This window comes from Leptidea sinapis, chromosome Z (genome assembly GCF_905404315.1).
Source record: "Leptidea sinapis chromosome Z, ilLepSina1.1, whole genome shotgun sequence".
NCBI lineage: Eukaryota > Metazoa > Arthropoda > Insecta > Lepidoptera > Pieridae > Leptidea > Leptidea sinapis.
Genome location: NC_066312.1, coordinates 28,269,758 through 28,297,575, shown reverse-complemented (window position 1 = coordinate 28,297,575; position 27,818 = coordinate 28,269,758). Strand labels below are relative to the sequence as shown.

The 27,818-nt window shown below is 33.2% G+C and overlaps 2 protein-coding genes across 2 annotated transcripts in view; one reads left to right on the top strand and one right to left on the bottom strand.

The window, feature by feature from the left end:
* Window positions 1-19,010, bottom strand: part of LOC126979245 (uncharacterized) — a 237,638-nt gene extending 218,628 nt beyond the window's left edge. Inside the window, exon 1 of the mRNA XM_050828520.1 lies at window positions 18,705-19,010. The gene's annotated coding sequence lies outside the window, so the exon portion shown is untranslated. The remainder of the gene's footprint in view (window positions 1-18,704) is intronic.
* Window positions 19,011-19,528: 518 nt separating this feature from the next.
* On the top strand, window positions 19,529-20,754 carry LOC126979257 (uncharacterized). The gene is made up of 2 exons (XM_050828535.1): window positions 19,529-19,862; window positions 20,403-20,754. Exons 1-2 carry the CDS (start codon window positions 19,550-19,552, stop codon window positions 20,690-20,692), a joined length of 603 nt encoding a protein of 200 aa, XP_050684492.1. The 5' UTR covers window positions 19,529-19,549; the 3' UTR covers window positions 20,693-20,754.
* The last annotated feature ends 7,064 nt before the right edge of the window (window positions 20,755-27,818 follow it).

The following is a 27,818-nucleotide window of genomic DNA, read 5'->3' as shown; positions in this document are numbered from 1 at the left end:
TTACGCCCTAGCTTGTGGCTTGGGCTGCAACCTAACGTATATAATGAGCAATTTAGCTCACTTGTATCGTAATAAACTATATCATTTCATATCACAACTGTTCATAACCAAACGTGACAACTCAGTATCTTTCATGGTTTAAAATGTTAAAAATAAAGGTTTGTTGATAAATGTTGATAGAGATTCTAACATAATAAAGCCGCAGTTTTGCAGTACAGAAACTTTTAAGTAAAAATAAATATATATCAAGTTTATTATAACTATACTAAAACGTAGATTAAAATAAGATTAACCCTTACGGGTTACATACACATGCGCACTTCTTATAGTACGCCCTGCGTACACTTAATTAGCCGGTATGTTTTTTTTATGTTTGTTACCTCAAATCTTTCGACTGGGTGAACCGATTTTGATAGTTAATTTTTTCTTCCCGTGTGGTCCCATTGTAATTTGGTCCAGATCTGACAATGGCCACCATGAGAAAACCATAAAAGTATTTTATTTGCTATAAGTATGTGCGTGACAAATTTATGAATAACTCAAAATCGCAACAAAACCAACCAATTTCAATAATTCTTTTTTTTAAGTAGAAATGTAGTACTTCAAAGGGAGTTTGGTAAGAGTTTAGTTATGTTCTAATTATGGTATCCATGACAAAGTAACGGAACTCTTCAATTATTAGGAGCAAATTAACGATACTCGGCCATAGCTTTTTTATGCTATCCGGATATTTGTGTCACCTACCGAAATGTTGTTGTGGTCAAATAATTGTTGTAGTCAAATATGATTATCAATCGAACTCCTGGATGACTTACACAGTAAGGGTGCGATTTGTGCCAGAATTTCTGTCTGTAATAAAATTGCAATGCGCTTACGTTCATTGCTGTATTGCAAAATTTAGTAGAACTACACAAATTTAGACAAATTATTAGTTTTTGTAGTTTTGATTCATCAATAATCTAAAAATATGTAAGTCGGTGTCAGTCGAGGTAGATTTGTAACCCCATACATAGTTATAGGCGAGGAGGCGAGAGGCGAGAACGAGAAGATTACAATAATCGTTACTAGAATTAGATTAATTAATTAGATTGTATAAAAATACGGAATTACTTTCATACTTTTTAGTTCATATTATATCTATTGTTTTGGAATAGTGTTTTTGAAGTCCGTGGTTTTTTGGTTAATTTTTTTTTATATTTTATCAATAATAATAATATGTATCAAATTCTAATATTTATAAATTTGATGTCTATTTTGGGCCGTGGCTGATAATATAATATTAAAAGTGTATCAAAAGCCAACACCCTGGCCCATACGGCAAAAGAGAAAGCCGATCTCCTGTGCGCTCTTTTTGCCTCCAACTCGACTCTTGACGACAACGGAAAAACACCGCCGACCATCCCGTGGTGTCAGAGCTCTATGCCTGAAGTACAGTTCAGACAGAAAACTGTTAGACGAGCTCTGTTTTCGTTGGACGTCAAGAAGTCGAGCGGGCCGGATGGCATTTCTCCAATCGTACTTAGAACGTGTGCCCCTGAGTTGACGCCGGTGCTAACGCGTTTATTCTGGCACTATTACACGGATAAGGTGAGTTACCGTCGATAAGTTTATTGGGATAGAAAAGTCAATAGTCATAGTCACAATAAAGGTCGATAGTTACAGTTTTTATCTCAAGTAAGAGATAGACTGAATATTGGGAACGGCCGTCAGTGAAGTTCTAATCTACCACTTCACGAACAGTTTGTCAAATATTTGAAATTAGTTTATTTGATAATATTAATTATTTATACATTTCGTTGTACATAATGATAAAAATGTTTAATAAATTCAGCCTGGCATTACAAAAGTTTCATCGCGTTAATAATTCACATTAAAATAATTAACCTTTAACTAAAACAATTTTTAGTATTCTCGTTATTATTATTAATGTTATTACCATAGACACGTAAATGTAAAACAAAGTCGGAACATTTTTAATTTCCTTAAGCCTTTGCCGTATAATAAAATCTCTTTGTCAAATAAAAACTAGGTGCCTTGAGATTAGTTCGCTATACAAGTGAAAAGTAATTAAAATTTGAATTAGTGGTGAGCAAACTGAACCTTAGGTCTCGTGTATGATTCTTTTTTAAAGCAATGCTATTAATTATGGCTCTACGTAGAAAATGTATTTAATTAACACTGACCTTCTTTTATAAACTATGTAGCACACATTAGATTTTACGTGACTTTGACAAAAAAAGCAAAAATGGCTTTTTCATAATTAATTTTATGACTTATATGAAGAAACAGCAATCATTTTTATATATTTTGACTGAAAAACTTTCTACTTAGACCACTCTAGACAACCTATCACCGTCAATACGGCGAGTATAAGCAGATTTTCTTAAATATTTAAAATCTTGTATCACGTAACGCGATAAAATCGCAATATTATTTGTCATCTCAACTGTATTACTCGCCGAGCATTTTCTTTTTCGTGAGACAACGTGGTTTGGCGGATAAGAACAATATTTTTCGGGGATGTTACAATAATATTAATTGTTTCAAAAAATTATTAAGGCTTGTGTATGTTACTAAGCAAACTTGCTGACTGGTGAAATTATGGCGTGGTTGTTATTGGATGTCTTATGTTGGATGTGGAAGATATTAGTATATCGTAGGAATAGTCTGATGACGAAACTGAAGAAGGTGATGATCTAGGTAATGATGAAAACGATAATCCCTCAATTCAATATAGTCGTCCAATCCAAATGGCCCTGAAGATATTAACGAGCGGGTAGTGGATATTCTTCTGCTTTGGATGGATGATTTATTTACAGCCTCAAATATATCCTGTTGTTGAGCTCAGATAATAATTAATCCAAGTATTTTGAAAAAAAAAAAAACCGCCTGGGAGGTTTCAACGAAAACGCTGTCCAAACCCTTAGTGGTATAACAAATTAATGTATCGTGGAATTGTGTATCTTAATAGGTCTACAGAAAAGTCCGCGAGGGCATATGTCTATCTCTTAAGGATAATATACTATATTACTTTAAAAAATTGGCACTCATAAAGCGATACTGTAAAAACTGTTTACAGAAATACGATATTAATCTATATCTTTTTATAACTACATATTATAAAAACATTCAGAAATACGTTTTTGTTTCATTTCTCTCATTAACTTTGAATGCATATTTCCCATGGCTTTAGACTACATCATTACAGAAAATACTTACTTAAATTTTTTTTCTGTTGACAGAACAGCGTCTGTGGGGTCAGCTAGTTTGAGATAAAAGAAAAGAATGAACTTTGAACGGGGGAGAAGCAAGAGCAGCAGGACAAATCCACATTATAAAAAAGAAAACGCTTATCTGGCACATAAAATACAAATATAATTCTAAAAATACCATTACACCATCCCATGAATGGATTGAAAGAGATCAACAAACGTTCCATAGATCGGTTATTGATATGAAAACAACATGTTTTGGATGGAATAGATTAAAATATTATCCTCCTATCATCAATATTGGATTGCGATAGAATATAAAGTTAAAAACAAAACTATTCCTCGGAGAAACTAAAAGTGACATACAGTCCGAATGTAAGTTCATCAAGGCATACAAAATAATTTTTTTTAATGATTACTAGTAATTATTGTCATTGTAATTTTTTTCAGCTACTATCATATTTTTATAACGATACTTTATGTACTTACTGCTCGTTTTCCATAGCTTATTCACAATATCTATATCCACCATGTGCAGCACGGCATTGACTATCACCACAGCTAAATCAGCTTTTGGTATGAAGTGGAGATACGGAGTTAACAGCCAAAACAACGTTATGTTGTTAATCCCAGAAAAAATACACAAAATTATTTATTTATTTTTGAAGACCAAAGCGTCGCGAAGGTGCCTAACCTTCACGATGCTTTGAATGCTGTGATAAATATAATATTCATTGACATCAATTATAATTGCTAACTTATATAAAACCCAGCTGCCGGGGTTCTCACTCCCGAAGCAACGCTAACAGCACTGCGTGTGAACGAACCGTTGACTGGAGACGATCGGAACAAAGATCCTACTATGTTTCTTAGTAGAGGTTTAATCTCCAAGGTCTTCCCATGCGCTAAAATAAAAGAAATAATACATTAAGTAAATATAGTAAGGATGACATACTTTGTTTTATATTATTACGATCATAGAAATCTATATGTGAAAGTGAATGACTAAGAAATGTTATAAGTGCAAAGCATTCAATGTGGGAAGACTTTCGCTTTAGGCAAAACATTGCCACGGAGGCTTGCAACCATTTACACGTTATTTCACGTCTGCCGTTCTGATTTGTAATAAACTATTAATGGTGTATATCTCACCTTACACTTAAGGGATTGCCTGTACAGCGGATGCACGAAATATTATTTCCAGTAGCATAAGCTGAGCTTAGTCCCCCCAAAAATACCTTAGTGCTCACTAACGTAAAGTAAAACTTTTGTGAAAAATTTCAAGAAAAGGCTCTGGGTTGAGTGATTGCTCCATCAAGATGTTAAGGAGTCTCTATTATGTATTATATAGATATCCTATGAGTAAAACGTTTTAAATACATAATTTATGTTAAAAAGAACTTTTAAATTAGCAGAACACATTAAGCGCCCATTTTCATTGGCTACATTATGATTGCGAGGTCACGTAGCGAGATGCCGCTGCAAGTGTAATACTGATAGTTGTTGGTAGATAGCCCGGCGTGGGGCAACAAACTGACTTGATACAACTGTTTATTTCCAGTGTTTTCTGTGAGTCTTTATTGCTTAGGGTCTTGCGTTTTATGTGTACCAGCATTATGAAAAGAAAAAGCTGTGATTTATATATATATATATATATATTATTATATTTGCTGCTGTTAAAAAACTCAAAAAAAATAGGTATTTGTTTCATTTTAAAAAATATTTGTTGAGTAATATTCTGTAACTTTTATTGAGAACCAAAAAAATAAAGAACCATGCGAACATTGTAATAAACATTAAATAAGTAAACATCGAGCCCAAAATTGGTTTTGTAATACATTGCTATTAAAATCTCTTTTTAATTATCAGAATCACCTAGAACCCTAGTTTCACATTTTTTTATTTCATTATCATAGATAAGAGGACACTAAAACATTCACACGATACTAAGTAGATATTGCTTCCCATGATTTCTTGAAACACTTTTTTTTATGGGAGAGACCAAACAAGCAGATGGTCCATCGGATGCGGTATCAATATGTATGGGAAAAGACGATAGAGTCAGGACCAGTAAAGCTCCTGTAACTTTCTGGTGTTGCAAGAGTGTATCTGGTAGTGATCACTTCCAACCAGGTGACCAACACGCTGTCTTTCTGTTCCATAAAAACCATAACATGTATTTTCCGCTCATCTCTTTTTATATATTATTAATTATTATGAAAATTTTATATAAGTCTCAAAAATCGTCACCTGTTTGCTCTATATACTGATTTTCATTATTATAATACTAGAAATAAGGGATTGCTTGATTTCTAGTAGGCTTCATAAGATACATAATAGGTTTAAGAGTTAATGTATACACTTTTATAATAAAGTCCCAACCACTGTTCAGGCATTATCTGTAAACTAATTTAATTGTTTTATTAAATAATATCTCCGTCGCAAATCCTACTACTCCACAACTTAATATCTAAGTTATCGGACAACCTGGAACGAGTTGATGATTATTTCATAGCAATAACAATGACAGTGCAATATCCAAATGATTTGAGTCCTCTTTAGTGTTAATTCCGCCAATATTTGTTTTTAAACAATTCGACGCATGTTTCGCGTCCACACGAGGCATCCTCAGGACGTGTTGACTCGCCAAAAGCTGGCAACAGACATTACATTGGCGGAATTAACACTAAATAGGACTCAAATCATTCGGATAATTATGGATTTCCACAAAGTAACGCCTACTTCAATAAATTTACAATACAATGTTTTATATTTTATTAAAAAAGAATGCAAGGAGATGTTCTTGCGCCGCTTCTTCTCTCTCGGAGGGCCTTTTCTTTCCGAAGTGATGGTAGTAGTTAGAATTTAACTGATATAATGTAAATTTTATAACTATACTTACATATATAATATGAAAAAGAAAGGTTTGAAGGTTTGTTCATTATTTTCTACTTCAACTGTGGCGATCATACAGCACCTTTATAAAATGTGTTATAACAGTGATATGAGACAATATCACAAAAGCAATAAGACAGTCATAACATGTCGGTGTACGAAAGTAATGCATCATCTCGGGTACGTTCGGTATTTTTAACAACCGTTCACTCATATTGCATCATCATTAATGTTCCTAGGGTTGCTGTATTGAACTAATTGTTTTGAATTCAAAGCCAAATTTACTTTACCCTATGATGTATTAATCTATTGATGTTTTTGTACTAAAGAGTTACACTAATTATAATTGATTAATTTTTCATACTTTGTAAATGAAAAAGCTTTTTATGGGTACTCTAGATGATCGTTCGTTAAGAATATTGAAACAAACAGTATGAATTGCTCTAAAGACTAAAGCTTACTTTGCTTGAAAATATTGAATTAATGATTTAAGTCTATGTGTGATGAGGAAAGCAATGCCTAGTCCATGAGTCATACTCGTGAAAGGGACAATACTATCATCGGGAACTCTACTAACCTTACATTAATTAATGCAGTATATATTTATTTATTTGCAAAGTTATTTATATTCCTTTTCTTATATAAGTAATTTTGATTTTATATGAAAAATAAAGTTGTACTGATCGTGACTGAAAACTTTTATTTTATAAGATATAAATATATTTAATACATAATTTTCTATCCCTACTCAGTGCTAATAGATAGATAGTCAACATACATAAAAGATAATATAAAAATTTTTCGTGAGAGACATAGACCGACGTCCATAGATTCGTACCTCTACGAACATTAATTACATTATTACTGTGATTTCGCGATCTAAAAGTGTAAATTATAAAATATGAACGAATATGGTTGATATTCAACTTCGTAAAACTCACGATACAAACTGTTTAACTCACGCGTTAGCATAAATTGATTTCGTTCGTCTCGTTGCAGCATAAAGGCATCCACAGACGCTAGGACCACAACGAATGCGTTCCGGGACACACTAGCGAACCACACGCCAAGCTGCAATTTCAGTTTGCTGCAACTCTTTTTTTCTTTAAGAGCTATATAGCAAAAAAAAGCATTAATGGGCCTAGTGTAGCAAATTCGTATGAAATCTGAAAAAAATTCAAAATAAAAAGTAGAGATTTAAACTCCACTAAAATCAAAATAATGTTAATTCTCCTCGGTGACTTCTCGTGGACCGCAAGATTTCTCCCCTTGATGATAGTACTTTACTTTCTTATCATTGGTATCGTATTAAAATGTCTATTATTTGAGAATTCGCTTATTACTTCAATAAAAGAAACCGCTCATAATTGTGGTTAGTAAACTTGGCTCAGAGAGCGAATCTAAAAAATATAGAGAAACAATAACCAGTTATTTCTGTAAGTAAAACCGTGTCATACATGTCAATTTTGGGCATTTTTTTAATGAAAATAAGGGACGAGACGAGCAGGGCGTTCAGCTGATGGTAATTGAAGCGCCCTGCCCATTACAATACAGTGCCGCTCAGGTTTTTTGAAAATCCCCATAAATTCTTCGCAATACAATTGCCCTCATCACCGTTTGCCCAGTAATTTCACTAGCTACGGCGCCCTTCAGACCGAAAGTAATGTTAACACATTACTGCTCCACGGCAGAAATAGGCGCCTCTGTGGTACCCATAATCTAGCCGGCATTACACTGGTGACATGAAACACAAGGTTTTATCATTATTTAAGTAATTATTTGAATTGATTTCTCTGATCTGTGTGGTCAAATGAGTCAAAAAAAAAATTTTGTGTGAATCAGTAAATTAACTAAAAAAAGATTATTACGCCAAAACAGTTAATACAACAAACAGCTTTACACAATATCATGAACCGGGTCTAGAAAGTAACAAAATATATAAAACGTATTATTAGGTACAACAGCGATTGTTACAGTACTTATTAAATAGCAATCTGGGAACAATAGAGATGTAATAAATTGTAACATTAGTTGGTACTACTGCGCGGCGGACAATTATATGAACAATTATTATGTTCTGGAATTGTATGTAAATGGTCCGGCAAATGACTATCCTACAAACTTTGACAATACTGCAAGATTTATTTATTTATGGACTTATTAAGCGTTGGAAAGTGTTCTAGGGAATAATTTATTATTTTGTAATACTGTTTTTTTTATGGATTAGGAGGACAAACGAGCGTACGGGTCACCTGGTGTTAAGTGATCACCGCCGCCCACATTCTCTTGCAACACCAGAGGAATCACAAGAGCTTTGCCGGCCTTTAAGGAAGTGTACGCACTTTTTCAACATTTTATACAATAGATGCATATAATAACTAATATTGTTGCATTTAGTGCATGGATTTCCTAAAAGAGACAATAAATGTACAGTACACATTTGTAATAGATTTTCTATATTTTGCCTGTGTTTGCATTAGAACAATTCAACAGACAAGTCCAAGCAAGGCGTCGTGTAACTTAGTGGCCGCTATGTTGTGTACGAGACATATTGCAAGCCCAGAAGTGATTTGATTTGTGACGACGTGACTGTGAAAGCTGCCGCTGATGTGAAACTGGACACCACTGGCGTAGAAACATATTCCACTAGGAAACCTGGGCAGTAAAATTAACTACCTTAATTTTAAATAAACATTTTCGTAAATTGTTACAAATATATTAATGTTAATATATTTTGCTCTACTAAATAACATGATTGCTCGTAATTGATTGTGATGTTAACCACACTTGGATCGGATAAGCATCGCCATCATTCCAAAGATTTCTTTAAATTTTGAATTCTCCAAAAATTTTACCAAATAAATTACATACACACCTAATTCTGCTACACCAGATATGAGTTGTACAACTTCACCGATAATGCACAGAAGTACTGCAGTCAGGGTATGTCTCATTAGTATAGGTAAATGTAAGTAGAAAGAGCAACACGGTGGGTCCAATGTTGATCTGACGAACTGTGCCCATCACGCCGTACACGAAGCCTCCGGTAAGCGAAGCGTACAGTCCATACTGAATTAATAAAATATTATATCGCAATGTAAGAACTTCATTGAAATGAAAACTTCTTAAGGCTCATTAGGTTTGGAATTCATTCATTCATTTTTGGAATAGTTCAGAAGACTCTCTAGTGATATATTTCTTAGCAAATTTATTTAATATAAAATACTTTTCAGCCATTAAAGAGATGTGTGAAGGTCGCCTCCTATTTGTGTACTCCACTATTATGTAAGAAGTAATGATTAACGCACGACGAGGAATTTGTCTGTCATCTCTGGTCTGGCGCACTCCAGTATCAGTTCGAACAATTTGACCGCGTGCAACACAGAGAACCTCAAATAATCGGGTTTCTCTGTGAATGGCTGAATCACTTGGCGTTACGTAGAGACGTTGCTTCATTGTGTGTTTTCTATCGTATTTATCATGGTGAGTGTTCCGACGAGCTGTTTCATATCATCCCCACCATCTGGATGTGTGGCAGTCCTCCGCAGTGCGGTTTTCAAGGAACTTTCTTCTACGTACTACAAGGCTGTGGAATGGCTTCCTTGTGCGTTGTTTCCGGGATGATACGACATGGGTGCCTTCAAAAAAAGCACATACAACTCCCTTAAGGCCGGCAACGCTTCTTTGATTCCTCTGGCGGCGGTAATCACTTAACACCAGGTGACCCATACGCTTGTTTGTCCTCCTTTTACATAAAAAAAAATAATCAGGGTAGAAACGTAGATTGGTCGCGGTTTTCGTCTACATCGCGGGTAATGGTAGCAATATTTGCAATATATTTATAATAGTGTTACATTTGTTTCCCACAAAGCTCAAAACGTATACGGCATCAAAAGTTAGTCGTATTATGGCATTTATATCTTTTCAAAAACTATTGATTTTTTTAATTTTCCTAGAAGTATTGTAAATATTGCGGCTGCGTAATATTTGTATATTACGTCATTATCACTATAAGCACAGTAGACATTATGTACAGTGTGGTATAAGTCACTTCTCATGTGTCTGTTAAGCACAAGTTTGTCTAAGTGAGTATTAAATTTGGTTTACTGCTTTATACACTTGGATTAGGAAGGCTTTAATTTAGAGTCGATTGTCGATAAATCCTGTGTAAACAATGTTGTACATTTCCAAATACACAGAATAAACAATAATATAACGAATTCGCAGCACATTACCGTTAATATCTCATAGCTTTGGTTAAGGTAATTATGGTGCCTATTAATGATACAGATTATTTGAAATTTTATTATTTCGTTTAAGTATGTGAGCTAGGCATTAAATATCATTCGGATGATATTTCCATTTTTCAGATGTAGTAAGTGTGGGCGAAACTGATCACTTACCATTAGAAGACCTCCAGACCATTTTCCAAAAGTGATGTAGTTAGTTTAATAAATAAAAAATAACATTTTTCAAGTTTACCTGTGGCTCAAACCCAGCGAGTGCGACTTGTTTTTATGCAAATAAGGGATGAGACGAGCAGGATCTCAGAACTCAGCTGATGTAGTTGATACGCCGTGCCAATGCAGTGCTGCTCTTAAAATACCTAAAAATTTCTGAGCGGCACTAAGTTGCGCTTGTCACCTTGAGACATAACATGTTAAATCTCATTGGTCCAGTAATTTCTCTACCTACGGCGCCCATCATAACTAAACACAATAATGTTTACACATAACTGCTTTATGGCATAAATAGGTGCTATTGTGATACCATAATCTAGCCGGCATCCTGTGCAAATGAGCCTCCCACTGGTAAATCGCTACGCTATCGACTGCAGTATTAAGGTGAGTGGCACAGTGATCCCTGCTATCAGATTGCGGATACCGGCCCGCATGTAGTACGTTCTCGCACATACCGTTATCGGGAACACGCGACCAACAAGTCACTTGGGAATTTGGGATAAAGCTTGAACCGCATTCTAAAACTATGGGGCTTCTTGATAATTGGAAATTCTTTACTCTTTTTTGGGCGTCGATGTTTTCACAATAGTAACAGTAGACGTAGAAAGGAGATCTAGACAAATATGTGATTATTGTTAATGTTCAAAATTTTATCAGCTGCTTTTTATGGAAAGGTGTACGCGCTTTTTTTGTAGATACCTTTGTAGCTTTAGTTTTGTGTACTTTGTAGCTTTGTGTACTTGGAAGTAAGCTCCTTGAAAAACTCAAAAAACTCCTTCTCCAGCTTCGTTTACTTCTAACCCCTAAGTTATATACCCTAATAAGTTTTCCCACTGCAATGCAGCCCCGCGATCGTGCTTTTCTCCTTACTTAACACATTAGATGCTAAATCTCAGTGGATCATTCATTTCATTAGCTACACTCAATCAAAACCAAATATTGTACAGCTGCATAGGGGTTTAAACCAAATGTTTGAGGACTGTACGTAGTGAAACGTAGATCTAATTCAATATAGCAAATACGAGCGTGTAGTTTTCTTTATGATATAGAGTTTGGATTTATTATGATTGGGAAATTTAAATGTCGATTTGTTTTACAACTGTATAAAATAAAACTTTGAATATGACATGGCAGGTGTATGACAAGTGAGAGCACTCTATTTTAGCTGTGATTTCTTTAACTCTTATTTTTCTGCTTTCTGTCTTAATAACATTTAGCTGGACTTTTATAGTACAAGTCGTGTTTGGAGCAAAATCCAATGATTTTCCCAAATATAATATACTATCTACTTATCACAGTTTAGTTTAGCACAATACGTTATACTTCTTCTCTCATAGCCATTGTTAATCTTGGACACAAAAGAAAAACCAGAATAGCAAGACTGTATTTCATAAATAGAAAGTAAATATAGTAGATAAATTATAAGGTTTACTGCTGTGACTTTAATATAGCAAGGTAGTAGTGAATATTATAGCAATATGAAGTCATACTATACTTTCACATTTATTACAACCACAATAATTATAAGTTTCATAAAAATAACACCAAACCTTTGAACAATAGTAGTCCTTTATTTTAAACGCTTCAAATTAGTCCAGCTTTTTTCAGAAATCAATTCAATATGTTTTACCTCTATCGTACAAATAAACGGTATGTTAGTTAAATTACTGGACATCGATTTTCATTGCAACCAGTGACTAAACGTGTCGCAGAACGAATTTGTCCGCACACCAGATGAAGTGTAAAAGACTTCGGGCAACGGCTGTCACGTAGATATTGTATAAAAATTGTAACTTGCCAGAATGGTTTTCCATCAAATTATAGCAAACCAAAAAATTTATAGGAATTCGTTATAAATGTTTTTTCAAACTACTATTTTGCTCGTATATCAAGTAAATAACAAATAAATAAATGATCCGACATAATTTCAACCCAGTCGTCACATAAATACGAAGCCACTATCGGAGACAGTATAGTATACCGACAGTTATTAAGATTTTAAAAGAGCATTTTTGATTAGGTTAACTTATAAACCACAAAATGGCGTCTCAAAGACGAGCTGTTTTAAAAGGAGGCTAATTTTCCTATTCAAAGTCAATTTAAGTCTCCTTAGAAAAAGTTAGGGCTTTCGAACTGTGTTAAGTTCCCTAAGTTATTCAGTGGTTCATTTTCCCTTAGATGAGAAAAGGAATTCTAATATCATCTTCGTGTTAAAATTGATTTTATTATTCTAGCTCCATGGTGAGTAATGTTAATACTTTATGACGTATTTTTCTTACTTATTACGTAGTATACTTTCTTAATGTAAGCTCTGTGCTTTTGATTAAAGCGGAGTTAAGTTATTCCAAAAAGACAAACATTTTACCATCGGGAGGCTCCTTAGCACAGGATGCCGGCTAGATTATGGGTACTATAATGGCGCCTATTTCTGTCATTTATCAGTAATGTGTAAACATTACTGTGTTTCGGTCTTAAGGGCGCCGTAGCTAGTGAAATTACTGGGCAAATGAGACTTAACATCTTATGTCTCAAGGTGACGAGAGCAATAATTGTAGTGCGGTTTTTGGGTTTTTCAAGAATCCTCATGTATTGTAAAGGGCAGGGCGTATCAATTATCATCAGCTGAACGTCCTGCTTGTCTCGTCCCTTATTTTCAATAAAAGAAAAATAACTTTTAGTCTTTATCTTACCTTTGTCACTACAGAATTTCATGACAAGGAGAAATAATTTATAGTAACTTTTCATTGCATTTATTAATAAAACAGTAAATTTACAAGAAGGTGAGAATAAATAAGAATCTGGATTCTTTTACTTCCACACTCAGAGGTATTTGTCAAAATTTATGAATTAAAACTATTAATCTATAGATACAACATAGATTAACTTGAAGAATAAATTAGTTGTCATGAATAACAAAAGAAGACTTAATGTAGATATCTTGAATATATGGAAATTGCAATAGATCTACGCAAAAGCGAATTGCGATAGGTATTTTCCTGATACTCACACTTAAGTAAGATTTTAGAATGCTACTATTATAGTAGGCCAGAACATTGTTTCTTGCAATATTAAATTGTTAATTGCACCGGTATACATTCAACAGAGCTATGAGTTTCCTTATTAATTAAGAATACTTTATCATTTTTAAGCAATGTGGAAGTAAGTATTCACGAACTAAGACTGTCAACAAAAGAACAATACAATCATCATATTGTCACGAAAACATTTTATGTTTCACAATGGCTAATAACTATGAGTTGTATATTTTTCTGTTTATATCATACCTAATTGTTTCCTTGTTCTTTGATTTAAGAAAGTAAAACTAAAATATAAAAGCTTTGTATGCTAAAATACTCTTATTCCCAATTCTTTGGATATGTCGCAGTATTATAATTTCATTAGTGGTATTATAATTTACCGGTAGATTGTTAATTGACTTCATTTCTAACAATTTAACGGCCTGGTTTTAGTATCACGGCTACATTTTAATGTCACGGCTACACTATAGTGATTTAAAGCCGTTAGTTTATGGCGCCGTTTCTGATTGGTTTGTTTTGTTGTATTGTTCTTGTATTAATTAATTCTATAGTCATTAATTTTAGTTATGCATTAGTGTAATGAAATAATTGTAATCTAAGTATATGGGCCTTTGTTTACTAGTAGATCTCAAAATCAATCAATCTAAATTGAACACAACGCATGAGCCGCGCGCAGCGTGCCGCGGTAGCGGCCGGTGAGTACCAGAACCGTAATAGCCGTAACATGGGCCTTCAGCCCTCACTACTATTACAACAATAATTTTAGATGGAAAATTGTATACACTTTCCAATATTTACTATCTTTGTTTTGCAAATTGCGTATGAAAAGAAAATACCAATCAGAACGCTCGTCGTCTCATACTACTAACTTCATCAAACACATTGAGCAAACATTTTAGGAAAGGAGAAATATAAATACATGTATACGTTAGGTACGTAAGCTAATTAGTGAAAATATAACTAAAGCCTTGGTGTGTCAACTTTTATCGTCGTTTCTATTTTGGAACCTTCATGTGCTGATTGTAATTTTCTTAATAGGACCATTAGATCAATCCAGTTACCTGCAACACCTAGTTATTGATCAATTATACTTTAAGATCAATATCGTTTCATTAAAATTATCGGTGATGACATTCGCGAAGAACGAAGAGAAAAATAACAGTTGTTAATTTTTATACCAAATAATGTTGCGAAATTTACGTAATAAATTGTGGGATTCAAGAAAGGTGTGAAGTATACGTTTGAAATCCAATAAAATTACCACATCTACATTTTTATTACAAAGTCTTATTTGCAGGTACGCTTTATAAATTATTTCATCTCGAACTTGTTAGTCGGGACACCCCTGGACTGAAATAAACTCATGAGTGTCGACAAAGCTGAGGTGATTCATCAGATTTACTTCTTTCTGACATAATTCATGGAAATAGCTTGAAGACTTTATTTCAAGATATTTTTTGTTATTAAGAGAAGTAATATTAATATTTTTGTATACTATTATAGCTCTTTAAGTCTACTTCATAATTCTTCATCATCATTTATCCGAAGCATTTCAGGGGAATGTTTATGTCACTGTATTTTTTTAATTGAGTCATTGTAATAAGGCATAGAAAATTCTCTCTTTTAATATTATTATCTGAAATCATATCATATTTACTTATGTATTGTACTTACATGCAAGGGAACCTTTTCACATATTATAATATAAGGTCCCTTCCTTCAAACTGTTTACTTTCAACCACATCGAATTTAGTTCTATCTTAACCCGCTACGTACCAACGAATATGTTTAGGGATTTCGAATTCATAATAATATATACGTTTTTTCGACGCTTTATAAGGTTAGCAACATAATCCTTTCCCAAAAAAATGCTCTCAATAGTTTGTTGCCACTTTTTTGCATTCATGGTGCATAAATGAATGTAATAAACAGCAAAACAATGAAAAGGTAAAATTCAAATTCAAATATTTTTATTACTTACTTTTGTTACTGAGTCATTGGGAATCTGATGAACATAAAGAAAAGCGCGAGAAGCGTGTTTACTATATAGAGAAATATGACGATTACGATTTCATATATAGATTCTGAATGAACAAATCTGCAGTAAATGATTTGCTCATGGAAATAAACGCATTCATAAAAGTAACCTCTAAGCGGTAAGTTTTGATAGTGTTGAACGTCAAAAACTACCATCCATTCAAAAGAGACTGCCTCAGATCTAAGAAGAATGGATTGGATACAAACAAATGTGTTACGAAAATTAATAGAATTAATTTTCGTAACACATTTTTTTGTACATTTTCTGGGATCATATTATAGCATATGGAGCATATACATCGCCCAACAAAAGACTTACTAACTCGAAAAAAAGCTTTTTTAACCCGTAGGAGGAGGAAAATATTATAGCTATTCTCGGGAAAACAATAAGATATATTATTGTAAGTTTCTTAATCTATTAGGAAAGTGACATAACATAAACTACTTCACGTGAAAACGCTGAAAATGATTTATCCAAACTACTTACACATTCAATAACAAATAAACTTTCTAACAATACCTCAAAGAAAGCATATTATTCATTCATTTTCAGATAGAGCTGCCAGAGCTCTGACATAATGTTGAATAACACATTGTTGCGTGGTAGTTTATTGTTGGTATTTTATTTTCACGTCACTTCTACATTTTTATTCTTTACGTTACTTGAGTGGACTTAATGTTGTGTAACGTACGTAGTAAGTGCCTTTTTGGTAAATTATTATTACCTTATCACTATTCGGGTTATTGTTATGGTTATTGTTCACCCAAGCTGCTGTACTTATTTTGTGGACGTTAAGTGGACTTTTGTAGTTGGTTTCATTTACTTCAGTGTGTGTCTTGCAATCTGATGGCTACCAGATTATTATTTCTTACCTGGTCGTTCACTCGACTTTAGCATTATTTATTTATCAGCTTCTAACGCATTACAGCATTACATCAGTATTATTAGTATTTTGTTTTGTTCTTGTGCTTATAACAATTACAGCGTACACAGCACTAATAACACAAAATTTATTGAAAATATGGGTACATAGTACATTAGACTTGACTAATGAACTGAAGAATAGGAAGTAAACTTTACCCATCCGTAGATGGATGTATTATATATCAATTAAATAATTCCTATCAAGTAATTTATTAAAAGCAGTTATAAATAAACTGTTGTACTCCATGATAATGACTTCGGCTATGACTTCGGTCGCGACACATCGGACTACACTGTAACACGTGACTTGTTGACTGATATTAAAAGTGAGTGTAATGTCATCCTATATTTTAAAAAGACTTTAGATATTTCAAAAATAGTGTTTTATTTATCCTTCATCAGACTTTTGAGCTCATAAAGCTCTCTCTAACAACTATATTTTTGAGGTCCAAAAACTCAATGGCCCTTAGTTCAACTGTTTTCCTATTTTTTTTATTTTTTATTTATATGATATAAAATAATCTCAATAAAGATCAAAATTATAAATTGCTCAAAAATACAAATAAAATTTGTACTTAAGAATTGTTTTCTCACATTCACGACGTTGAATATTGAGACAATTTTATTGTAAGGCGTTTTTATTTCAGTCATATTAATAGTCTGAATTTATTAAGCAAAATTACGGATGAAAAAAAAATATGAAGAACAGCTGTTATAACATTAATCATGCCAAAAACAAGATTACAACGTTATCAATCAGAAGAGCACCGCGTCGACAGCAATTAATCAAATTAGGTACGCCTTACCGAATATTGTTGTGAATTCCTTGGCAGCTCTGACTTGTGCGCGGAGTACGAGCTGTGTGACGTGCATAATTTCACGATTAAGAAATATACATTAATTATCTATATCAATATTATACACAAATTCAAGTATAAGAGTCATTCCCTCTCTCTCTCTACGCTCTCATTAGGTCGTGATTGCTATGTAGAAACAGTGGAAAATTGTGATGCGATTCTCGATGTTTCTTATCTCTCTCTGTTTAGAGAGTTATCATTGAATTTGAATTGAATCAATGCCATTAACTTTACCACTGGACAATATTTTTCTCCATGGTCTCATCTTAAAGCAAAAAAAAAATGGCAATAGGCTCTAATATTCTTCAAAACTATTTCGCAATGCTTCATAATTAAATATTTTGTCTAAAACCATCGGAAATTTGTAAAAAAAAGGTATTTCTAAATGTTTTAATAATTTGTAGTTATAAAATGATAAGAATTAATATCGTGTTTGTGTAAATCGTAGCTATAACATGATCGCTTTATAATTGCCAAATTTTAAAGCATTAAGATCTTTGATTATTCTATATATATATTAAAAATTTACTGTAAAGAGAATATTAATTAAAACATAAATCTAATGCGCATAAAACTTACAAACAAAATTGATATGGTTCAAAAGAAAAATGTAGAGAAACTTATTGTTACACTGAATATAATTGGATAAGAATTTGATATTAGAAATATTTAATTGACGCACATTATTACAAGCATATAATCCGTGAAAAATCGTTAGTGAATTTAGTTTTTGGCGAGATGAGTATATCAACCAGTTTCTTCTTGCAATTTGCTTGAAACTCTTGAAAAACTGATGGTGTGTATTTTTCTAAGGAATTAAGTATGTCATTGAAAATTGTATTGCCATCGAGTCTTTAGAAAGCCACAGCGCATTTAGAAAGCATCGTGAATTTCTTAGTGGATACATAGATAACTTCATTTTTAAATTGGAGTGATCACTTTTAAGATGTCTTGTTAGGTCAGGTTATATGTATATTATTTCTATGTCTCGAATTGAACAGTTTTAATTCATAATCTTTACGACTCCTGTCTTGTAATAATCTTAATTCAAAATAACGTAAAATAAGAAACGCACTAACACGCAGTAGAGTAGAAAGATTCCAAAAAAAAATGAACATAACACGAAAAAAAAGACACAGCAGTGTACCGGAATATGTTAGTAACTGAATAAATACTTTAGTTCTTTATAATTTTATTAATAACTACTTATAGTATGCATAAGGCCCCCCTCAAATAAAATACATTTTATTGTACTTTTTATAAGTAATTGGTCTACTTACACCTGAAATGTGATTCAATTTCCCTTTTGACGACGATCCGTATTATTCTGCATCACTTTATAACACATGGATGTAACTTAAATCCTAGTTTTATCTGTTTTTGAAATCCCGTCCGACCAGGATCCGATCGTACTCACTCCCTTGAGCGAACTAATCCGCGTGCCGGTACAGTTTGCACGTCTACTCACGTGCATCACTCTTCCCTAAATTTTTCATTTTTAAATTTGTAAAAGATAACTAGAGCATAGTTTGCGTAAAAGTTCAGCAACAAAATAGGGTCAAAAGCGAAAAAGAGAACTGTGATACATAATTATAAAGCTTCCGATGTTGAATGGAGAACGACAAACGTCGAAACTCTTAAAAAACAAGCGTCACGAATCACGCGACTTTGTCATTTCAAACTAACTTTAATAATTTGCGTCATTAATGATAACTTTAAGTTTAAATTATGTTTCAAATACGCTGGTTACTTTAAAATGTGTTATTATTTTGTAATACAATCAAAAAAATTAAAAACTCCTTTCGATATTATTTACCTAGTGTTGATTGAATTATAGTAAAATTATTCAAAACTACCTCTATGTCACAAGCGTTGCCTGATTTTTCTAAAATAATTAGTTTTGACTAGACAAATGATAATATATAGTCACTATCCATTACGCATGACATTTTTTATGGGGAATATCACCACCACGCCGACACAAGTAATGCCACATAAGCAATAAAAGTATGAAAGAAGAAAACTATAGATCCATTATCAACATTTATTTGAAACGAATGCAATTTTACACATGAAAGAAAAGATAATGAACGGTATCGTAAGAAATTGCACCAAAATTGATACAATGTTCAATATACGTTTTTGTATCGTATTAATAATTATAATTATTTTTTCATTTCTTGATAAAATTGAAAATGTTCTTTACACTATCGAGAATACAAGAGAAATATTTAAGCTTTTCAAGGATAAGTATAATAAAGCATATAAAAATGAAAATGAAGAAAATAAGCATTACAAAGCATTCGTTGATAATTTAAATAAGGTAGAAGCATTAAATGAGAAAACATTGGACAAACACACATTTTTTATAATAAATCAATATGCTGACTTAAACCCTACAGAAATTGATGAACGATTTGCAATTAAAATTATGCCATGTAAGTAGAGATATAACTGTAAGAACAATTTTAAATATACATTTTTTAAATTAGGGGGCAAATGGCCAATTGGTCATAGTAAATGCTTATGAACACTTGCAAGATATCTGTTGCTGATGGGAATGCCTTCGAAGTATGAGTATGTTCTATGCTTGATGATCCTTAGGTCGTGCTGGTCGGGAGTAATGTAGCTTGCAGATTACTTTCAAGCACTGATTTCAAGGAGTCTAGATGAACCGTGATGAATTCTTGCCGCTGTTCTTTGTTTGTGATTATATGGAAAGAGTACTAGAGATTAAGTGAGAATTGTTCTCCGCGTAATTCAATTATGCTCATTTTTTTATTTATTTATAAGAAATAAATCAAACCTGTGTGAGTACAGAAAAATAATTTATTGTAATATTTTTGCCCTTATAAGAATGAAGTTTATCCTATTTATAAACGAAATTACTCTTGACCTTTTAAATATATTTAAATAAAAAAAGAAAAAAACACAAACTTCTAATAATATCGTTATATAAGAAAATAAGTTTATTTCAGATTATGAAGTGTCTGATACAAAAAATGCAGAATATGCTGGAAGACAAAGAAACATGGAAATTAATTCAACTGAACTTTTTGACTTAGATAAAGCTCCCCAGCTCTATCAAAATTTTATGAAAAAGTATAACAAGAAGAACGCTACAAAGAAATTGGACAGACGTATTCACTATCTGAGGTTCGTGAAGACACTTGTCGAAATAAATAAAAACCATTTTCAGGGTTCCAAATCCAAAGAATTAGACGCAAATGCTGATATAGTCCAAAGTCCATTTGAATATTTCTACTAAAATTTTATCAACCTAGCCACGCCTTACTGTGATTTATCAATATAATAATATATAATTAATAAAAACATATATTAATATATGGTTGTGCATAAAATTTCCTTAGGAAGTAAGGACGTTAGAAGAATTATGATTTGTTGACCTGAGAAGAAATATTTTTTATTTTATTTTATTTTTATTTTATTTATTTGGAAAACCAACAGCTTTAAAAACTTAAACGATACTTAAGATAATTACAGAGAGCCAATTATAGGTTTCCACAATTAGTGCTAGAGTAAAAAATTTAACTGACAACGTGAGCATATACAATTCGAAAATTACAATTTACATTATCATTAAAGTTAAAGTTAGTGTAACAACTTAAGAAGATGTAGGGTTATTAGTAAAGAATTTATTGGCTAAGGCACGTCTTACAGAGTCTACGCTTGAACAGAAGAGATCTAAATTATTATCACTACTTGACAGATTGTTGAAGCTATTACTTGCTCGCCAAGTAAAAGTATTTCTTTTATAGTTTAGGTTAGTGTGATGAAGTCTTAGTAAATCATGCTGTCGCAATAATCTAACAGGGGTATTGAACCGAAGCTTAGCAAGAAGGTCTGGACAGTCAATTACTCTGCTTTTAAAAATAGCCCAAGGGGGCTATTTTTAAAAGGAGAGTAATATCGGCTATTTCGCGACGATTATGTAAAGGCAGGAGGTGATGTTTACTGCAAAGATTGAGGTAGTCATCAGAGCGGTATGTGACTTTCACACGATAACAAAGATGTTTGAGGAATTTCCTTTGAATATTTTCGATGCGGTTAACATACTTCAAGTATGATGGGTTCCAGACCTGAGAGGCGTACTCTAGATTGCTCCTGACAAAATGAACATGTACAGAATTTTTAAAGTTTTGATATTTTTAAAGTCTTTTGAGTTACGTATGATGAAACCAAGAGCTCTAGAGGCTTTATTAACTATTGTATCAATTTGAGTGTCAAAAAGTAACTTTGAGTCATGGTGAACACCCAAATCTCGAATAACACAGCTACGTTGAAGTTTAGTACCTTTAAGCATATAATCAAACAATAGAACATTACGTTTACGAGTGAATGTCAGAATGTTGCACTTAGACGCGTTCAATTCTAACTGATTTTGAAGGCAATAGTGTTCAAGGCGTTTCAAATCAGATTGCAAAGACAAAGCATGAGATAAGGATGTGATTTTCATGTCATCCGCAAAGCATAGAAGCTGTGAGTGATGTAGGCACCTGTATATGTCGTCTACAAATATTACAAAGAGCAAAGGGCCCAAAAGGGAACCTTGCGGGACGCCCCTAGGGATAGGAACCCAACTAGATATATAGTTGTTAATGACCACTGCTTGAGTTCGGTTATGAACATATGATGTGAACCACCGCAATAAATCACCGCTGATGCCTATCTTTTTGAGTTTATCAATAAGTATACGATGCTGTGTCCTGTCAAAGGCTTTACTGTAATCAGTGTAAACTACATCCAACTGGTGACCATCAGCCATAGCATCGGTAATACTGGAATTAAGGAGAATTAAATTTGTTGTAGTTGACCTATTTTTTAAAAATCCGCGTTGTTGGGAGTTGAAAGATTGTTTTAAGGCAAGACTGACCTGAGAATAAATTATTTGTTCGAAAACTTTGGATACTATACATAGTGGATGGAAATAGGACGGTAATTTTCAATATTGTTTTTGGAACCCTTTTTATGAATAGGTGTAATAAAGGCGCGTTTCCAGATGGTAGGGACTATGCCATCAGCTAGTGATCGTTGGAACAGAATTGCCAGAGGGACGGCTAAAGTACTAGCACAATTAATTAAAAAGATAGCTGGCACATTGTCTGGACCTGCAGATTTAGAGGGATCCAAATTTAAAAGAAGATTTTTTATTCTACGAGCGTCTACCTCAATATTTGATATGGATGAAACATTTTGATTATCTAAGGTATTTAGAGAAGTAGCAGTGGAACCTGCAATAAAATTGCTTAGGAAGAAGTCAGAAAAACTATTACATATCATTTCACCGGAAGTTAGCACATTATTTCCATATGACATAATTTGGAATATAATGCGATTTTGATTTATTTTTAAAAAATGACCAATAGTTTTTTGGGCTAAACGTAATAGAAGCTTCAACTGACGAAATATATTTACTATAACATTCTTCTTCTACACTTCTAACTCGAGCCCGTAAATACTTAAAAGCTTGTTCATCGGCCTTATTTCCATATAGTCTTAATTTTTTTAGATGTTTATGTTTCTCTTTGATTAGTTTTTTAAGACTCGAGGAGTACCACTTCGGGAATCGACCATATGAACAATTTTAGAAGGTATGTGCTCGCTGATCACTTTACTATATACTTCACAGAAATAATTAACTGTGTCATCGATACTCCTAGAGTTTAGTTCATAATACCAGTCCGTGTTCTCTAATTCATAGTTTATTGAGGTATAGTCCCCTTTATTGAAAAACGTCTTAGTAAATGGATTAGTAAGCAGAGGTTTGTATACTAAAAAAAATATTTTTAATAAGAGAGCACCATGATGGTTGTCTATGGGCACAAGAGGATCATGACTAAAATCAGCCACCTGTACTGAGTCGTTTGACAAAACTAAGTCGAGATTACAGCCGAAGCAGTTACGCACACCATTGAATTGATTAAGCCCAAGAGAGGTCATCTCGTCAGTCAATAAGTACTCGTCATCAGATGATACGTTGGTAGCCACCAATGAACCATCGGGACCCGGTAGCCAGATAATATTGCTAAGGTTGAAATCACCTACTAATAAATATTTATAATCCGGATGGGCAGCAATAATATTGTTAATATTGTTTAAATAATTTAATAATTGCAGAGAGAATGAGTTCCCCAGGTTTTGAGTGCAAATATAGACCACACAAACATGTAGATTAACATATTTGTTACTTGAAGCTAGTTTTACAGCTAGTGTAATCCATAGGTCTTCTGCCGAAGAGCAGAATGCGGGCTGTGGCCGGGCTTGTAAATCTTTCCGCGTTGCTATTAGGACGCCGCCACCAAGGGTCTGACCCGTATTCGAATAGTCACGGTCACGGCGCCATACTGAATACCTGGTATGGATTAATTCACCGTCACATATACTACCCAGAAGCCAAGACTCAGTTATGATAACAATATCAAATTCCTGTGTACATACGTTTCTATAAAACAAATTAGTCTTAGTCCGTAAACCCCTTGCGTTTTGATAATAGATAGACATGTCGTTAACACGTCTTTAGCTATTACTTTAGTATTCAGCATTTATAAAAAATTAAGCAAAAACAATCAAAATACATGTTATATAAACAAAACGATAATAAACTTCCCATATATCGTTATAAACAATGCAAGTGAATAAATAAAGTAAAGTAATTAAGCTATAACGTTGAACAGGGTAATTAGCGAGCCGTAGGTATAATAAAATACTTAATACGCACAAGCAAAGCAGTAACATCACAAATGAAATACTAGTGCGAAGCGCGGTCACTCGGTATAAAAACTGGTTTTGATTGCGAAGACGCAAGACGTGCCAGCCAGGGATGACAAACATTTCAAAGCAGCTAACATTTTCTAATAACAAGAATTGATTAAACTGAAAAATAGAAGTAATGAGTGCGTTCATGTAAACCGAAAGCAACACAGATTTAAAATAAGCTATGAATATTTGTTTAAATCAGTCTCTTTGGTTATAACTTTGACAGGTGACTCGTCGTTTTTGCGTATATGGATCTTGCAGAACTTCACCCACACATATTGATGTCCTTTCTTTTTGGCAAATTGTTTAACTTTATTGAGCAGTGTTTTGCTATCAGCTGTTAAGTGATCGTTGATAAATATTCACTTCTGGATGTACTCATTGCGATAGCCTAGATCACCTGCAACTATAATTTTTTTCAATCTTGCCGCAGCTATAAAATCTTCCTTTATATATCGGTTTAAGAAGTTAATCACAATAATTTTTTCTGGAGAATTTGGTGTTGGAACCCTTGAAATATAGTTAATCTGTGTTTTCGGCACACTGTAATTTACAGTACTACATAGGCTCTCAACAATAGTGTAAAGGTTCTCACTTTTGTTTACCGGCACGCCCTTTACCTCAACATTATTGAGTCGTGCCTACTGATCTCTATTGGCAAGCTCTTGCTTTGCTTTGCCGATTTACAGTAGTGTAGCATTTAGGGTATCTTGTAGAATTTGCACCTGTTTTGAAGTTTTTTTGGACTCTTGTAATCTGCTTTCTAAGTCCTCCAATTTAGCATTGTTAAATTCACATGCTTTTTTCAATTCAGCAAAGTCGGATTTAATGGATTTAATTTCCTCGACTAGTTTTGGTAGAACAGTGAGTTTTTGTTTTACCTTGCTTAACTCGTTCAAAATAGCGTCTAATTTCTCGTCTCTACCTGGCGACGATGAATCTTCTGATTTACATTGACATCGAACACCTTCACCGACACTAGCCTTACATATTTTGCACTTCATTTCAAAAGAAAGAAAATGTTTGGCACCTCTGATAACTTTACGATCGGTAATTTCGTTTAGCGACGACGTACAAACGTTTGCTCTGTGTGACTTTTGTCAGCTGACTGAAATATGAGTGAACAAATTCACATATTTGTAAATTTGTTCTATTCAACTATTTATATCGAAGTGTAGTGGCTCTGGGTGGGGCACATAGCCCGAAGGACAGACGAATATTGGGGTAGTAAATTCCTCGAATGGAGACCAAGTACTGGAAGACGAAGTGTTGGTAGGTCCTCACAAGATAGACCGATAATCTGGTCAAGATCACTGGAATAAGTTCGATGAGTACAGTGCGGGACCGATCGTCGTGGAGATCAATGCGAGAGGCCTTTGTCGAGCAGTGGACGTTTTTTGGCTGAGATGAGTTTTGGAGTTGTTTAATAAAAAATAACGATTCCAATACCGAGGATTTGAATAGCTTCGTGTGATTCATGTTTGTAAATTTCAAATATTTATAAAACACACAAATGAGAGGTGGATTTTAATAGGGTAAGATATTGAAGAATTTTTGGAGGATTTTAATAAAAACATAAATGTATCCTACTCTTAGCCTTTGTGAAAAATAAAATGTTTTGTTAACGTAATACAATATAAAGATTATATTTTTCACACAATGCTTAAAAATATAAAAATACTCTTAATTAATAAGCCAATGCATGACTCGGTAGAATGTAGTCCAATGGAGTTTAGAATATTTGCAAAAAACTTAATAATAGAATATATTATATATTATTAAGATCTACTTTATATATAGGACGTAAAAGGACAGTATGTTCGAGGAATTGAAATTTGTTTGCTTGTTACCTCGGTTGTTGATTTACGGCCGTTGATTCAATATATGAATTATTATTTTAGATCCCGTAAACTCCATATTTAATGTGATTTTACAAATAATCCTGAATCTGCATTTCAATATGCTAATTTTATTTTCCAAATACATGTAGCATCCAGTAGACTTATTATTATATATTAGCAGTGTGAAAATACTATACTGGGCAGGCTAGTTTTTCAATTCATAACATATTTTTTGTCTCCCATTCTTATTTGAGTACTTATATGAAAAAATATCCGAACACAATTAACTTCTTTAAAAATAATATTATTACGGTTACTAAAAATTACAGACATCATTTTATTTGAATAAGCTATCTGGTAAATAAACATACTAATAATATATAAATCCTTACTAAGGATCCCTTCGCTTAATGAGTTTGACGAGAGAAACTTAGGAACACGTGAAGGCCTTTTTCAACAAAGTGAAATGAGATTTATTGAACAAAGGGACAGTGATAGGCGTATCGATACCGGCTTGTGGACCTTCCTCCACTCCTGAATATTTAAATGTTTCAGGGATTCGAGAACGATTTACTGCCACACTGTTTTGTAATTTTAAATTACTGTCGCTATCAGTACGGCAGCAAAATGCAATTTAACCGTTTGCAACATTTAATGGATTCTATTTTCTTTTATTGTCGATTATTTATTATGTTATCAAATGTTTGTATCAAACAGACACTTATGAATCAAATGGCGTTTTTAAAAATAATTGTGCTTGACGAATTATAATGATAGCTGACATGTAATACATACAATCATAATCCATTTTATTCCTAAATCCTCCGTAGGTACCTTTTTATATGTTGTTTCATAGTAATGTCAAATTGAATATATTATGGAAAAGAAAGAACCACTTACCAGTCAAAAATAAATGAGGATCACAAGCCAATTCGATGTTATACAGTTTATATATTATTTATTACATTGACTAAAAAACGGTAAAAAATACATTTGTCTCTCGCTGTCACTCTTATTAGTTTGTGCTGTCACTGTCACTCGCTCTCGATATTCGTTGTTGTATTGTGTGTTCTCAACTTCTCGATAATTTTGTTTTTAATTGTACCTTCTTATAAGTCAGCTATTCGATATCTACTCTGATTGCTGGCAAATTGCTTTGATTTCTGGGTTAGGTACTAAGACTGTAGGTTGATTGCTTTGTTAGTCAATATATTATAAGTTCCTACTAAGGTACCTACCAACTTACAATTACATAGTGTAAACTTTATCTATCTTAAAAATAATTTTAAATCCGCTGTTTTTTGAAACACAGATAATTATTTGAAATGTGATGTCAAGTTTAAGGTGTGCATATCGGTTGGCTACTTTTATCTTATAATTTTTATAAAAAAATAATACAAATTAATAAATAATTATTTTATATAAGGACAATTAATGTGAAATAATATGCATATTCCCTAATACTGGACACCTTAAAACTATAACACAAAAAAGCACCTCTCTTGCCAAAAAAAAAGTGTGTGTGTCAGCTCCGACGCACGACTGGAGTTTACTCCTCAGAACGATTGTCTTTGAACAGGTACTAAACAAAATCAAGCCCAATGGAGTCGGTTACAAACAGACCAGGGGCGTGCATTGTTTTCCAGCAAGGTAGGCATGTAGATTAAACTAGTAATTGTAGTTGGGCTTAGTTTGACAGCACTAGGTTTTGAGGTCAAAATATTGAAGTTGTTTGTGTTACGCGTATAGTTTCGGGACCATTAAATGGTAAACCTA